We start from the raw sequence: 15,588 nt of genomic DNA, 5'->3' as shown, positions 1-15,588 counted from the left end.
GGGTTTGGGGCTCGCGGGGGGAACCCCCCTGGGTTCGGCGTCTGTTGGGCCGGTACCTGAGCGCACTGCCGCGAGGAACCCCGGTCCCGGGCTCGGGCTGCCCCGGAAATGCTTTCAGCCGGCACAAACATGGCTGCGGCCCTGCGAGCTGCGGGCGCCCTGTTCCGCTGTCCGTGTAAGTGGGTCTGTGGCGGCCACCACCGAGGCCAGGACCCCTGGCCAGGGGCTTGGGGGTGGGGGTGGGCAGTGGGCCGCTCACTCCAGGGACGGGCCCTCCCCTGGGAGGAGGGACGAGGGGAGCACTGGCTTCCCCGGGAAGCCGCAGGGAGGGAGTCCGTCGGTCAGCAGATTGGTCGTGAGCCCTAGCAGTGGTAGTCTGTAGTAACAGCGTGGGGGTGGGGAGGTTCCAGAGGGAAAGAAAGTTTAAGGGTCTGCCCCCGAGAGGACTGGGGCGCGGTCGTCACCTCCCTCACCGCGGGCGTCCACCCTGCGGCCCCCTTCCTGCCCGTGGAGGCTACGGTGCACCTGTGCTGCCCTAGCCGGTGGGGGCAGCCCGGGCCAGGGTCTGCTAGAAATATTGGGGATCACCTGCGCTCCTTGAGCAGCCTCAACGTTTCTGATACAGACTGTGGATGTGGGTTGGGCCCGCGGGTGAGCTGATGGGACCAACGCTGGCTCACACACACCTGGTTAGGGCGGTGTTCCTAGCTGTGAACACCTTGAGCTGGGAGCCCAGCCTCGCTTGAGCTTTGGGACATGTCCATGGAGAGCAGTCAGGCCTCGCCTTGTGCCATGGAGATGAGCAGAGGCTAAGTGAGTGAACACCCTAGCACCCTAGCACCATGCCTGGCGCCCAGTGGGTACTCACCGTGTCCACAGCTTATTTAATGCATTCAGCCTGACTTATTTCTCTAAGTTCCCTAGTGCATCAGCCTGGCACCTACTTAGAGGGAGTGGAGAGCTTCCACTCTGAACCTCGGTATCTTATTACATAGCCTGTGTTAGAAAAATCGTAAGGACCAGTGAACAATGGGATCAGCTCACTAAGACCCTGGGGAGCACAGGAAGGCACAGTGCAGAAGGAAGTGCTGAGTTACCGTTGGCCTTCACCGAGCTCTCCAACCCTGGCCGACCCCAGCTCCTGGACCAGCACGAGAACTTTAAACAATCTGTTGTCTGCTCCTAAGGAACTAAATGGAAGTGTTCAGAGACCATAGCAGTAGATTTGAAGGCCATTTGCGATACAGACTCTGATTTTGAGTAATTATAATACTTTACTCATTTTGGTTGATATGAAAGAATTGACATTAGGTGAGGAAAAAAATGAGTAATATCCTAAAAATGAATACTCAAAGTTAAATGGGAAAGTGAAGTTTTATACTCTGTTCAACATATTACAAAATTAGGGAGGAACTTCCTGAGTGGGCCACATGCCCCATATTTGTATTATATAAATTAAGTCTCCTTATACCGTGTTGATAGAAAATGCATACTAGAAAAAATTGCATGGGTTAAAGCATTTTCCACCAAAATAAACTTATCTTTTAATTCCACTTCCCACTAACATTTAAAGTTCCCCTGTTTATATGAATTATATCTTTTTTTTTTTTTTAGATTTTATTTATTTATTTGAAAGTCAGAGTTACACAGAGAGAGGAGGAGAGGCAGAGACAGAGAGATGTCATCCATCCACTGGTTCACTCCCCAGTTGGCCGCAACGGCCGGAGCTGGGCTGATCCGAAGCCGGGAGCCAGGAGCTTCTTCCAGGTCTCCCACGTGGGTGCAGGGGCCCAAGGACTTGGGCCATCTTCTACTGCTTTCCCAGGCCATAGCAAGGAACTGGATGGGAAGAGGAGCAGCTGGGACTAGAACCGGCCACCCATATGGGATGCTGGCACTTAAGGCCAGGGCTTTAAACTCGGTGCGCCACAGTGCCGGCCCCTAAAGTTTTTTTTAAATGCTCAGTTTTATTTATTTTAACCCCTGGGCTTCTTAAGTTATGAGTGTATTTTCAGTGACTCACCTATCAGGTGTGTCCAGGAGTTAGGAAATTCTTTTTTTTGATATCATCATCAGCTTTCCTGCCTGCCCCTCAGTTTAATTACTTTTATTGATGACTGTATAAGGAGAGTAGGCAGAAACACCAGGCTTAATTCATAAGCTGGCCAGTTTGTACTCTTGGGAGTTCTTAACCTCTTTGCCAGGCACTGCTCCTGAGGAGGGACATAGGGCCTCCACTCCACCCCCCACCCCCAGTGCTCACAGCAGCCCTGCAAGGCTGGCCTTATCACCCCTTTACAGATGAGAAAAGTGAGCCGCCCAAGCACAGTGCCGGCCTTGTTGGTCCCATGTGGGATTTCTGCCCGGATCTCTGTGGCTCCAGAACACATGCTGTCTGCACAGTGTTGCCTACACCTGCAGGGCCTCTTCCAGCGGGTGCTGGGTCTCTTCAGGGGTCTCAGCTGGTCCTTTGAATGACTCCTTATTTAAACTCCTATAGCTAGACAGACACTGATCATTTGGTGGGAGACGGTCTTCATTGTTCTAGAACCTTCACTTCACTCGAGGAAGGTACGTAGAGGTTACCTTGTGGGTTGGATGTGTTAACACTGAATCCTGAGTGGAAAAGACCCTTACTAGTGGCTTCCCCCTCCTCTGGAATTCAGTCAGCCGTGGAGAAGAGAATGTTGTAAATAGAGGACACAGCGATTGTTAAAGCAACTTGGAGACCCACCAGCTCCAAGCTTGTAACAGGAAATCCTGACACACTCATGGGAGAATCTAGTCCCACCCCAAATTCCTCTCCCTCCTTTTTTTTTGCTTTTTAGATTCACAGGAGGAAATCTCATTACCAGCAATCAAATTCCAGAATGTCTTAAGTTTTCTTCTCATACCTCATGGAACCCAATGTAGCTTCATCCATCTAAGGAACTGGGGACATTGCAGCATGACTAACAACCTGGCGAAATCTCATCATGAAGTTCAGAATTAGACTTGTCTAAAGGACAAGGGTGTTGCTATGAGACCACATTTGAGTGGAATCGAACTTCTTTATGTCAGTCTCTCCACTTGCACTTTGAGTTAGTGAGGATTGTTCAACACAGGCTCCCATAATTGGTTCCACTGGGAATGTGTGCAATCTGGAAAGTTGGAAATTAGGTGGCCTGGAGATAACTATATCTCACAGGTATGCTGGGTGATCAAAAAAAAAAAAAAAAAACAAAAACAAAAAAACCTCGGAGCAGGTGTAGTTCCTATACTCTAGAAGTTTACAAGTGGAAATAGTGCCAGCACGCATCACAGGGTAGACACTACAGAGTACGTCTCATCTGCTTTCACCCTCACAGGAATCCCAGCAGCAAGATACATTTTTTTTTTTTAAGATTTATTCATTTATTTGAAAGGCAGAGTTATAGAGAGGCAGAGAGACAGAGATCTTCCATCTGCTAGTTCATTCTCCAAATGGCCAGAGTTGGGCTGATCCGGAGCTAGGAGCCAGGAGTTTTTCTGGGTCTCCCACGCAGGTGCAGGGGCCCAAAGATTTGGCTATCTTCTACTGCTCTCCCAGCTGGATTGGAAGAGGAGCTGCTGAGTCTGGAACTGGCATTCCTATGGGATTCTGGCATTGCAGGCGGCAGTTTTACCCGCTATGGCACTGTACCATCCCGCATCATTTTTTTGTAAAGATTTATTTTTTATTTATTTCAAAGGCAGAATTACAAGGGGGGGGGGTCTTCCATCTACTGGCTCACTCTTGTAATGGCCTGGGCTGCACCAGGTCAAAGCCAGGAGCCAGGGGCTTCTTCCCAGTCTCCCAAGTGAGTGCAGGGGCCCAATCACTTGGGCCATCCTCTGCTGCCTTCCCGGGCACATTAGCAGGGAGCTGGATCAGAAGTGGAGCACCGAGGACTCGAACCGGCACCCATATAGAATGCTAGCGCTATAGGCGGCAGCTTAGCCTACTGTGCCACAACATCATTCCCGGTATCATTTTAAAACTGAGGAAAGTGAGGCCCAGCTTTCACCCTGGCGCCAGGTCACGTTGCTAGTAAGTGACACAGCAGGGGTCAGAGACAGGTCTGCTTGCTCTGCAGTCAGAATTCCTCACTGGGACATCTCTGCTTGGAGGAGGAGGGGAGAGGAAAGTGGTTTCAAGCTGGTTTCTCACCTGCTGGCTTGAGAATAGAGTTGGAGGTCATGTGTAGAGCGTGGGGTGCAGGAGTGACCACTGTCCCACGTACTTACGCTAGGGCTCCAGTGGAATTTCATTGTGCTGGTAAAACCCACCACTCTTCATGCTACAACCAAGTGTGGCACATGGTCTTCTCCATGCAGGCCTACCACTGACTCCTGTGGGTCCCAGGTCAGTGTGTCCAGAGAGCCACATAAAGGACATGTCAGGTGGCAGGCTAACATGCTGTAGCATAGGCTCTGCTCCCACATTGACAAATAATCCTTCATGACAGCCTGCAAGGGCGAATTCTTGAACTCTCCAGGGTTCCCGCAGAAATGTGGAGGCCTTGGGAGAGCTGCCTCTGACCCTACTTCCCTGCTCCTCGGCCTCCCACCAGCTTTTTCCTGGGTGATGTGTCTTGTGCACACACACAGGTGCTCCAGTCTGCACATCCCAGTTCCATTCTTGGCCCCAGCAACAGCCACCCCTTGCCCATCCTTCAGGCCAACCATCGCCTACACAGATGGCATGATCTGCCCTCAGGGGGACGGAATAGAGGCCTACGCAGACCCTGGAAGTAGGTGTGGGGCTTTGGGGACAGGGCAGAGCGTTCTGGAGTCCCGGCTCCTGGGAGCTTGGTGTGGCACATTGGGCGTGGACTATGGGGGAGGCGTATCCCCATGGCCATGCAGCCTGCTTGCTCCACAGGGTGGGGCGCAAGGGGAGGAGGGCCAGAGTGGGCCCTGTGGAGCAGAGGCTGTCCTTGTCAGGGTCCAAGGGCAACACCGGCGTTCTCAGCACAGGTGCTTTCCTGAGAAGACTTGGCGGCAGGAGTGAGATCCATAACTTACTGAAAACTGGCCCAGTTTTAATTCCATGAGTCAATGGCTCACTACCTGTTCTGCAAGCCCCTCACCTGTCATCCAAGCAGACTCTGCCCGTTAGCAGCGTTCAGAATGTGCTGTGGTTCTCACGAGGGATTGGAACAAAGTCTGGCCAAGGTGGAGAGAGGAGGTGTGTGCGGTTTCTGGAAAGCCTCCGTGCAGCTGCTCCTGCTCCGTGCGAGGGGAGCGACCCTGCACCCCAGCACCTTGGAGAGGCCTTAAGTGCCTTTACCCGCCTGCAGAGCAATGCTAGCAGATCACCTCTGCCGTCGCATCTCTTTAAAGTTTAAAGCCAGGAATTATGCCCCGAGGACCTCTTCAAAAGAAATTACTGTTCAGCTAGATTTCATGCTAGCACTTTAATTTTGTCACAGCAGTGCATGGCAGCTTGAGGGCCCATCAGCCATGGAGGTGCCAGTCGGGTACAGCCGCCGCCGCCGCCGCCGTGGAGACAACCCAGCGTGCCCAAAGTACAAAACCTCAAGTTCAGCCGGAGAAGAGGTATGAGTCTAGTTTCAGGCACAAAATGGGATTTCTCTTTATCGATGCAAACCCTGGCGGATACAGGTGCCCTGAAGGAGAGGTGCTGAACACACTGTGTGGTGCGTTCTTGGCTTCCTTTCCGTAGCTGTTCCACTACAGATTTTCACCTTCCCCCCCAACAGGGCTTTTGATAAAGGACACGTAGTCGAGTGCAGACAGTCTGTAAATCATGTAAGAATTTGGTTCTGGAATATGTCACATAACACAAATTATACATTGGCTAGAAATGTGTTTATGAACCTAATGTAATTATACCTACGAAGTCCATGTCCTGTACAGGATAAAGAATAACTGGTCCACCCACAATCTCTATAGGAAACCGTGTCATTGTTTTTCATCTGGAAACACAGGGAACCTAATTATAGATTATATATATGATTTCTAATTTGTTACAGAAATGAATAATGTGTTTCATACCTCACCTTTGCCATTTGCTGGTTGGGGGTGGGTAGGCAGGGCACTGCTGAGTGTCTTCCTCAATAAGAAGCTAACTGTTCTCAATCTTGCTTTGTACAGTGGCCATGGAAAGCTTTATCAAGGGGAGTTATGTATTTTTTTTTTAAAAGATTTACTTACTAATTTGAAAGAGAGAGAGATCCTCCATCTGCTGGATCACTCCCCACATGGTCACAACAGCCAGGTCTGGGCAAGGCTGAAGCCAGGAGCCAGGAACTTCATCCGAGTCTCCCATGTGGGTGGCAAGGGCCCACCTACTTGGACCATCTTCCACTGCTTTCCCAGATGCATTAGCAGGGAGCTGGATTGGAAGCAAGGCAACTGGGACTTGAGCCAGTGCTCCAATGGGATGCCGACATTGCAAGCAGAGGCTAACCCAGTGTGCCACACGCTGACCCAGAGGGAAGTAACTTAGATGAGTACATGATATCAGCATACTTTATCACCAGGCAGAGGGAAAGAAAGTAGCTGGGACCTGCCGAACTCCTCGACCTTTCTGCTAGACCAGAAGTTGTCAGCAAAGTTCAACAGCCATGAGAAGGCAATATTTTAATTTTGTGCTGATTATTTTCCTTGTGTGATCTTAGATTCACGGAAGGAGTGCTAAATAAGCTTAAGTGTGCTGGGGACAGGCAATTAGGGCTGGGGCCCCTGATCATCTCTTCTCAACTCCCTGTGCCCCTAAAAGATGGACTTGGTACCCTGCCCCTCTTCCCACTTCAACCGTAGGTACTGAGGGATTGGCATGAAGATTTGGTGTAAACTGAAGAACTGACTCAATGTGGAACCCTGGAAGAAGAATTGTTTCAGTACTGTATTATCTTAGAGGCAAAAATAGTCTTAACATTAAATTATTAAGGGGCTGGCACTGCGATGTAGCAGGTAAAGCCACCTGCAGTGCCAGCATCCCATATGGGTGCAGGTTCAAGTCTTGGCTGCTCCACTTCCAATCCAGCTCTCTGCTATAGCCTGGGAATGCAGTAGAAAATGGCCCAAGTCCTTGGGCCCCTGCACCCACGTGGGAGACCTGGAAGAAGCTCCTGACTCGTGGCTTTGGATCAGTGCAGCTCCTACCACTGAGGCCAACTGGGGAGTGAGCCAGCAGATGGAAGACCTCTCTCTCTCTCTCTCTGCCTCTCCTTCTCTCTCTGTGTAACTCTGACTTTCAAATAAATAAATAAATCTTAAAAAACATTTTAACAAATATTAAATTATTAAAATTAAATAAAATCTAATTCCCCAATTTTATTAAGAAACTTTATATCATATTAATACAAAAAATAGTTCATTTGAGAATATACAGATGGGACAAAAATGTTTAAAAAATCCCTGATCATCTTAGTATTTTGTCTCTGTGTCCATTAGTATTCACTCGGTATATGTTTAACATAATGTGATAATGCTCTGTTTTATTTTTATATTATATTTGTTTGCTAGGTCGTCATCTAAATATATTCTTATGCACTTTAATAGCTTAAGAGTTGTTTATTAAATTGTAATTGATTCATCCAGTCTGACATTATGGAACACGTAGGTTATTTGCACTTTTTTGGTATTGAAAGTAGGGAAGTGGTGGGTGTCTCTGGGTCATTCTGATGCCAGACATCCCCAAGGCATTGTGCCACTTGGTGCCTATGCTGGACCAGACAGATGCCAGGTGACACACCAGACTATGCCACGGGTTGAGAGCCTTGTTCTGCGAAGAGTTAGGGAGTAAATTATTTATTTAAGGGTTTATTTATTTGAAAGGCAGAGTTACAGAGAGATTTTCCATCTGTTGTTTCACCCCCCAAAGTCAGGAGCTTCTTCCTGGTCTCCCACATGGGTGAAGGGGCCCAAGCAGTTGGGCCATCTTCTACTGCTTTCTGAGGTACATTAGCAGGGAGTTGGATCAGAAGAAGAGCAACCAGGACTCAAACTGACACCCTTATGGGATGACAGTGTTGAAGGCAGCTGCTTTACCTGCTGCATCACAATGTTGGCTCCCAAATTGTTTTAGATTTACATATTTATTTAGAAGGTAGAGTGACAAGAAAAGGAGAGACACAGAGAAAGCATGCTTCCACCTGCTGGTTCATTTCCCAAGTGCCTGCAATAGCCAGGGCTGGGCTGGGCTGGGCTGAAGCCAGGATCCTGAGCTCCCTCCAGGTCTCCCACATGGGTGGCAGGGACTCAAGCACTTAGGCCATTGTCTGCTGCCTTCCCTGATGCATTGCCAGGAAGCTGGATCAAAAGTAGAGTAACCAGGGGCTGGCGCTGTGGCCTATTGGGTAAAGCTGCTGCCTGCAGTGCCAGCATCCCATATGGGCGCCAGTTTGAGTCCCCGCTGCTCCACTTCTGATCCAGCTCTCTGCTATGGCCTGGGAAAGCAGAAGAAGATGGCCCAAGTCCTTGGGCCCCTGCACCTATGTGGGAGACCCAGAAGAAGCTCCAGCCCTTGCAGTCAGCTGGGGAGTGAACCAGTAGATAGAAGACCCCCCCCCCCCTTCTCTCTCTGCCTCTCTTTCTCTCTGTGTGTGTAACTCTTTCAAATATATTAATAAACCTCTTTTTTTAAATAAATATTTAAAAAGAAAGTATGAGTTTTTCAAATGAGGAGAGTGTCCATTCTAAGAGCGGGCCTCTAGATAGCTTTGCACTCCCAATTTTACTTAGAGGACACCAGCAAGTCTACAAGCCAGCAGGCATGTAGGCAAGGTTACACATCAACTTAAGGATTTGGGAAAAGGAATTCGGTCCGGTGGTCTAAGATAGGGATTAGAGCTGTGTTGTAAATCCTCAGAGATGGGCCCATTTAGATGCTCGTGCAAATTTACAAATTCCCGAAAATATTCCAGGTACCAATTCATGTCCGTTAGCCCCCCGCTGTTCCCGCTGCCACATTCCTTGGGGCGGAAGTGCCCATTCCAGGCAGCTGTGCCTCTAATTTCAGGGGGTGTGCCCCCCACCCCCACCCGGAGAGGCACTTATGCAGCATCTCCTCAAAGAAGTAGAGTAACTGGGGCTGGCGCTGCGGCTCATTAGGCTAATCCTCCGCCTTGCGGCGCCGGCACACCGGGTTCTAGTCCCGGTCGGGGCACCGGTCCTGTCCCGGATGCCCCTCTTCCAGGCCAGCCCTCTGCTGTGGCCAGGGAGTGCAGTGGAGGATGGCCCAAGTCCTTGGGCCCTGCACCCCATGGGAGACCAGGATAAGCACCTGGCTCCTGCCATTGGATCAGCGCGGTGCACCGGCCGCAGTGTGCCAACCGCGGCGGCCATTGGAGGGTGAACCAACGGCAAAGGAAGACCTTTCTCTCTGTCTCTCTCTCTCTCTCACTGTCCACTCTGCCTCTCAAAAAAAAAAAAAAAAAAAAAAAAGAAGTAGAGTAACTGGGATCTGAACCAACACTCCCATATGGGTTGCCAGTGTCCTAAGTAGTGGCTTGACCCCTGTGCCACAACACCTCCCCCTGGAGAACATTTTTTAGACTTTGCAGGCTGTCTGTCTCTTTGGCTGCTGTTCACCGCTGCTGTGATAGCAGCAATAGACGATGCATAAACAAATGAGTGGAGCTGTGTTCCTGCACAACTTTATTCACAAAGCACGTGAGGCAGAGGCTGCAGTTTGCTGGGCTGTGTGCTGGAGGCAGCATAGAGCCACCGGCCAACTACATCTTGTAGGTTTCATGGAGAACTGGGGTTTTGCTTCTTTTTCTTGATGCTGACTATAGACGGTAGAATAGAATCAATGTCTGTTTATCAATTGATAAGCTTAAGCTTCTGTTATTTACATTTAATAGTGCAGAAGAAAATCCTCATGTTTTAAGAGTCTCAGAATATAAAAAGTAGCAAAGGAAAACACTGAAACCTTTTCAACTGAGTTTTTAAGAAAAGGTTTTTTCTTTCTTGACACCTAATAGTTGCACATATCTAAAATCTGACATTTCAGTGCATGCATATGATGTGTAATGATCAGATCAGAATAATTGGCATATTGATGAACTCAGACATAGCATTTCTTTGTGTTAGGAACATTCAGAATCCCTCTTGACTGGCTATTGTGAAATGTTCAATTAATTATTGTCAACTATATTTATGCTCCTTGGCCATAGAACACTAGAAGTCATTCCTCCTGTCCACCTGCAGCCCTCCAAGTAAGAAGTTTTAAGTATGTTTTTTCTGTTTTATATCCTAACAAAGGGAACTGGACCAGGCCGCCCCTGGCCTCAGGTGTGCCATGTCTGGAGAGGAGAGGAGCCAGAGACCCTTGACTAAGGCTTTGCACTTCACATCCTGGAGTACAGGGGGGCGGCCGGGGGCTGGCTAATGCGCCATTGATCATGCACAACACAGTTTTGAATGAAGTGCATGCGTACTGGGCGTCTTCAGGTTGCGGGCGGCCCTTTCATGTGTGAGATCAACATGGGTCCGCAGGGTACGGCAACAGCCCCTTTAAAGCCGCACTTGTTCTGAGCTCAGGTGTTGCAGATGAGAATCGCGGTCCTAAATCCCGTTTGCACACTGCTACCTCCTGTGGCTTAGGTAAGTCCTTCAGCCTGGGCTTTCTCAACCAGTAATCTGGTAACTGGCAGCAGTCCATGGAAAAATGCACTTAATTTATTGTGAGTCACAGATTTTGAGGGCGCAAGGCGGGATCCCAGGAAAAGATTGGTGGTCTAAGTAGAAAGATTAAGAGAATATTACAGTTTCACAAAATAATGCGTCTGGAATTTTCAGGTATCAAGAAGATTCAACCTCTCGGTTAATTCAGCAAGAAGACTTCTGTGCGGAAAAGTTAGATACAAACGACAGCTTCTGTAGCTGCTTGGTTCAGTAAAAAGGGGGATTTAACCCTCTTCCTCTAGGACAATGGGTCTCACAGGGGGCGGGGACATTTTGGCCCCTCCCCCCAGTTTGGCAGTGACAGAAAGGTGATTGTAGTTCCTCTTTATGACGGAGTCTAAATCAGAAAAATCCCTGTGCTCGTGGTTAAGGCACCGCCGCCCCTTCCTCAGGAATCGGCTCCTGTTCTAAAGATGTCCGCTGAGAGCTCAGATGTCCACCTCCCTTCAGTGTGTTTGATTAAGAAAATGGTTTCTGCCTGTGTAGATTTGGCGCACTGTGCTGCCTAACGTTCAGGCCAGGTGCTGTTGGCGCTTGCTTAAAAACTGTCGACATGGTGACATCATAGGTGTTAGAGCGCGCCAAGAATGGTGTTGCGTAGTGGTCGGAGGTGGTCCGAGGGAGGAGGCTGAGGAAGTGGACCCCTCTGCGCTCAGGACTGTGGTGTGGGGTGCAGGCCCTTTGTTCACAGCTGCTCTACCAGCAGTGAATGAGGACGTGGCCCTACAACGGGCTGTTACTTAGCAGAAGGAGTGGTGATTCCTGCTACAACACGTGTGAATCTGGAACATTCTATGCTGGGTGAAAGAACCTGCCCAAGTGTGAGGTCCATGACTCTGACATCATGAACGGGCAAATCTATGGTTCTAGGCAGTAGATTAGTGGTGACGAGGGTAAGGAGAGCGGGAATGAGCAGTAGCCTTAAGGGGTAGGAGGGTTCTTTTTGAGAGTGATGAAGGTGGCCTGGAAGCAGAAAGTGGGGATGGGATTACAAGCTTCGGAATGTATGAAAAACGTTTAAAAAGGTGACTTTTACACTACGTAACTGTAACTCATTTTTTTTTAATGTGAAAAACAAAACCAAGGAATAAATGAAAGGACCACTCTGTCACGCATGGAAGGAGTAAGAGAGGCAAGAAAAGGCGGCAGAGCAGCAAGAAATGATTTAGATCAGCAGTAATTTAACATAGGACCAAAGAGAAGGGAGCAGATGGAAGATGGGCCAGGGTGGCATCGTGGTGCATTGGGTTAAACTGCCACTTAAGACGCCTGCATCCCATGGTGGAGTGCCTGAGATCAAGCCCCGTCTCCGCTTCCCATCCAGCTCCCTGCTGATGCTCTTGGGAAGGCAGCAGGTGATGGCCCAAGTACTTCAGTCCCTGCTGCCCACACAAGATCCTGGATGGAGTTCTGGACTCTTAGCTTCAGCCAGGAGTGTACATTTAGGAGTGAACCAACACATGAAAGATCTTTGTCTCTCCCTTTTTTCCTATCACTTTGCCTTTCAAATGTTATTTTTTGAAGATTTTATTTCTTGGCCGGTGCCGTGGCTCAACAGGCTAATCCTCCGCCTTGTGGCGCCGGCACACCAGGTTCTAATCCCGGTCAGGGTGCCGGATTCTGTCCCGGTTGCCCCTCATCCAGGCCAACTCTCTGCTATGGCCCGGGAAGGCAGTGGAGGATGGCCCAAGTGCTTGGGCCCTGCACCCGCATAGGAGACCAGGAGGAAGCACCTGGCTCCTGGCTTCGGATCAGTGCAGCGCGCCGGCTGCGGTGGCCATTGGAGAGTGAACCAACGGCAAAAAGGAAGACCTTTCTCTCTGTCTCTCTATCTCTCACTGTCCACTCTGCCTGTCAAAAAAAAAAAAAAAAAAAAAAGATTTTATTTCTTTATCTTAGAGGCAGAGGAAAAAGTCTTCCACCTGCTGGTTCACTCCTCAAATGGCTGCAACAGCTGGAGCTGAACCAATCCAGAGTCAGGAGCCAGGAGCTTCCCCTGGGTCCCCCATGCAGGTGCAGGGGCCCAAGCACTTGGACCATCTTCCACTTCCTTCCCAGGCTATAAGCAGAGAGCTGGATCAGAAGTAGAGCAGGCAGGACACGAACTGGCACTTAAATGGGATGCTGGCACCGCAGCCTACTACACCACAGCCCTGGCCCCTCAAATGCATATTTTTTAAAAAGAAGAAGAAAGAACGATGGGCGAGGATGAATACTTTTGGCGGTTTCAGACTGCAAGGGAACCTTCTCTGCCGGGTGACTAGGCACCCTACCCACTGAATTGTCAGCGTTTTGAGGTGGGGAGTGAGCTCTCTATTGGCCAGTTGAGGAGACCTGAAGTTTGGAGAGGTCTTAACCCGAATGCTCATAAGCCACCCCCAGGTGCTTCAGCCTCAGGACCATTGCACAGCTCTCCACTGACTCTCCGAGCCTACAGAACTGGGGCTTTGTTCAGGGCTGACGGTTTAATAGGAAAACCTGTCAAGCCAAGCGAAGACCTGTGTCCTGGGTGGAGCGCAGAGACAAAGGTTGGAGTCTGAGCTGGGCCTGGGGAGAATTGGAGACCTCGTGTGTTCCCAGACAGGTCTCCGTGTGACGGCAGCGGAAGGGCCTGTAGGTTTCTGCCTTTCACAGGACAGGTGAGATGAGAGTTTGCCCATGAACCAGGATTCTACTCTTGAAAGCCACAAGGGCAACAAATCAACTTGCATTTTATTTATTTATTTATTTATTTTTTTGGTAGGAAGCCAAAAACTGGAATATTGATGTTAAACATGGGAGGCCCTGAAACCCTCGGAGAAGTTCACGACTTCCTTCTGAGGCTCTTCTTGGACCGCGACCTCATGACACTTCCTGTGCAAAGGTGAGACTCGCGTAGACACCTGCACTTTCTAGTCATGGGAGCAGATCGCGCAGACACCTGCACTTTCTAGTCCCGTGAGCAGAGCGTTTTCCCTTAGGCGCACCTCAGTAGAGCCTGTAGTCCCGGCGCGTATCTTGGCGGTGGTGGTCGTGGCAGCATTCTTTTCTGTGGCGTGTCAGAAGGATGTGAGACTGAGAAGTGCAGGGAGAGACCACGTTAGGATCCTGCTGGAGCCCTTCCCTCGCCAGGGCCCTGGAAATCATGGTTGTATTGACACAGCTGAAGTACCTTTAAAGATTTCTAGAGATATATTTGTCCTGGCGGGCAGTGGCGGGTTAGCGCTCAGGCAAGCAGTGATTATTACTCATTTGTGCATGGACAGGGGTCCTTGCTGTTGACTCTCTCTTCCTCTCTTCCTTCCCTCCCTCTTTCTTTCAAAATAGGATTGTATAATGAGAAATTAAGACACGCATATGATTAAAAACTGCAAATAGTATAAAAGTGTTTACAGTAAAAAGTGACTGTCTTTCACCTTGAACTCCTAGTTACCTGTCTGGAGGTCAGCCCAATTGCATCCAGAAATAGTCCATGCACATCCAAGCATCTCCATACACACACACACACATATCCCTGCCCCTTTGTTACACAAATGTGAATGTGCTTATTATGTACATTATTTGGTACTTTGCTATTCATTTTTTTAAATTTTAAATTTGAGAGAAAGAGAGAGAAATCTCCTACTGCTGGGTTTATTCCCCAAGTACCCATGACAGCTGGAGCTAGAACAGGTTGAAGCTGAGAGCCAGGAACTCAATCCATGTCTCCCATATGGATGGTAGGAACCCAAGTACTTGAACCATCACCTGCTGCCTCCCAGGAAGCTGGATTTGGAAGCAGAGTCAAGACTCAAACCCTGGTACTTAGATATGGGATGCAGGTCTTCCAGCCAGCGTCTTAACCACTAGGCCAAAAGACCTTAACATCCCAGTTAGTCTTTTTTTGAACTTGACATCGTTATCTTGTTTCACAATAGATTGTATGGATCTGGTTCATTGTTTTTCATGATTTTGTTTGTGTTTAGCTCATGCTTTACTGATGGACAGTTAGGTTGTTTATAGAATTGCAGTGAACATTCATGTGTGCATGTCTTTGCTTCCATATGCAAATGTATGTGCAGGATCAATCTACTTTATTTAAATGCGGAGGAATGTATGCTTCTTGCTGTCACGTGTCAGGTGTGTGGCTAGCACACACGCAGGGCTGTCTGCATGGGTGCTGGGCATCCTGAGCTCCCACCCCCCACAGTGTGCCCCTAAACTGTGGAGTGCAGAGAGAGATGTTTTTAGAGAGTGTCTGGCTTTAGCTCTCTCATCTCCATCCAGAGAGCAGGCTAATGCCAGTGACTCAGGCTCTTGTTAAGGACTTTCAAAAATTTTTTGCTGATCTTTATTATTATTATTAATGAGTAGAAAATGTGTCTCAGATTGCTAAGGTAGAATAAAATTGAATTACCTTCCTGTTCAATGGTTTAGCAAACTGGGGCCATTCATCGCCAAACGCCGGACCTCCAAAATTCAAGAGCAGTACCGCAGGATTGGAGGCGGCTCCCCCATTAAGATGTGGACCTCCAAGCAAGGAGAAGGCATGGTGAAGCTGCTGGACGAGCTGTCCCCTCACACAGGTATGGCCTCTTCACTGACCGGTGGCACTGAGTTTGTTCTTTCAGAGTAGTTACAAAATTCAGAAGAGCGTTGGATGCCAGGTGCTGTTGCATGGACCAGCAAATCCCAATTTTCTGGGGGTTTCTACGTAGCACCCTGTCACTTAGTTCTCGAGGCATTATCTGCTCAGTGCATAGCCTTTTCCATTCCTTCCTCTGTTCCCAATAAAGCAGCCAAGCATTTGGAATGTTAGTTTCCAAAGAAGTGTGAGGTGTGGGGTAAATTGAGCTAGATTATAGGGCAGAAGTGCCACTCCCTGAGCAGAAGACACACTGGAAGGAAATCCTTAGGAAATGAATCGAGGCTACTGCTCCTGCCTGCTCTTTCTACTTGGATAGTTGATGA

General features: G+C 49.0%; 1 protein-coding gene across 3 annotated transcripts in view; it reads left to right on the top strand.

Moving 5' to 3' along the window:
* The window catches only part of FECH (ferrochelatase), a 40,361-nt gene continuing 24,773 nt past the window's right edge, over positions 1 to 15,588 (top strand). The window contains exons 1-4 of one of the 3 annotated variants that reach the window (XM_062201724.1): positions 1 to 175; positions 5,433 to 5,559; positions 13,403 to 13,522; positions 15,055 to 15,203. In XM_062201724.1, the coding sequence (XP_062057708.1) occupies positions 109 to 175; positions 5,433 to 5,559; positions 13,403 to 13,522; positions 15,055 to 15,203 (463 nt within the window). In that variant the 5' untranslated portion in view covers positions 1 to 108. The remainder of the gene's footprint in view (positions 176 to 5,432; positions 5,560 to 13,402; positions 13,523 to 15,054; positions 15,204 to 15,588) is intronic. The other 2 variants (XM_062201723.1, XM_062201722.1) reach the window with 2 other exon arrangements.

Source organism: Lepus europaeus, chromosome 9 (assembly GCF_033115175.1).
Source record: "Lepus europaeus isolate LE1 chromosome 9, mLepTim1.pri, whole genome shotgun sequence".
In the NCBI taxonomy this organism is placed as follows: Eukaryota; Metazoa; Chordata; class Mammalia; order Lagomorpha; family Leporidae; genus Lepus; species Lepus europaeus.
This window is presented reverse-complemented; position numbering and strand designations above follow the sequence as displayed.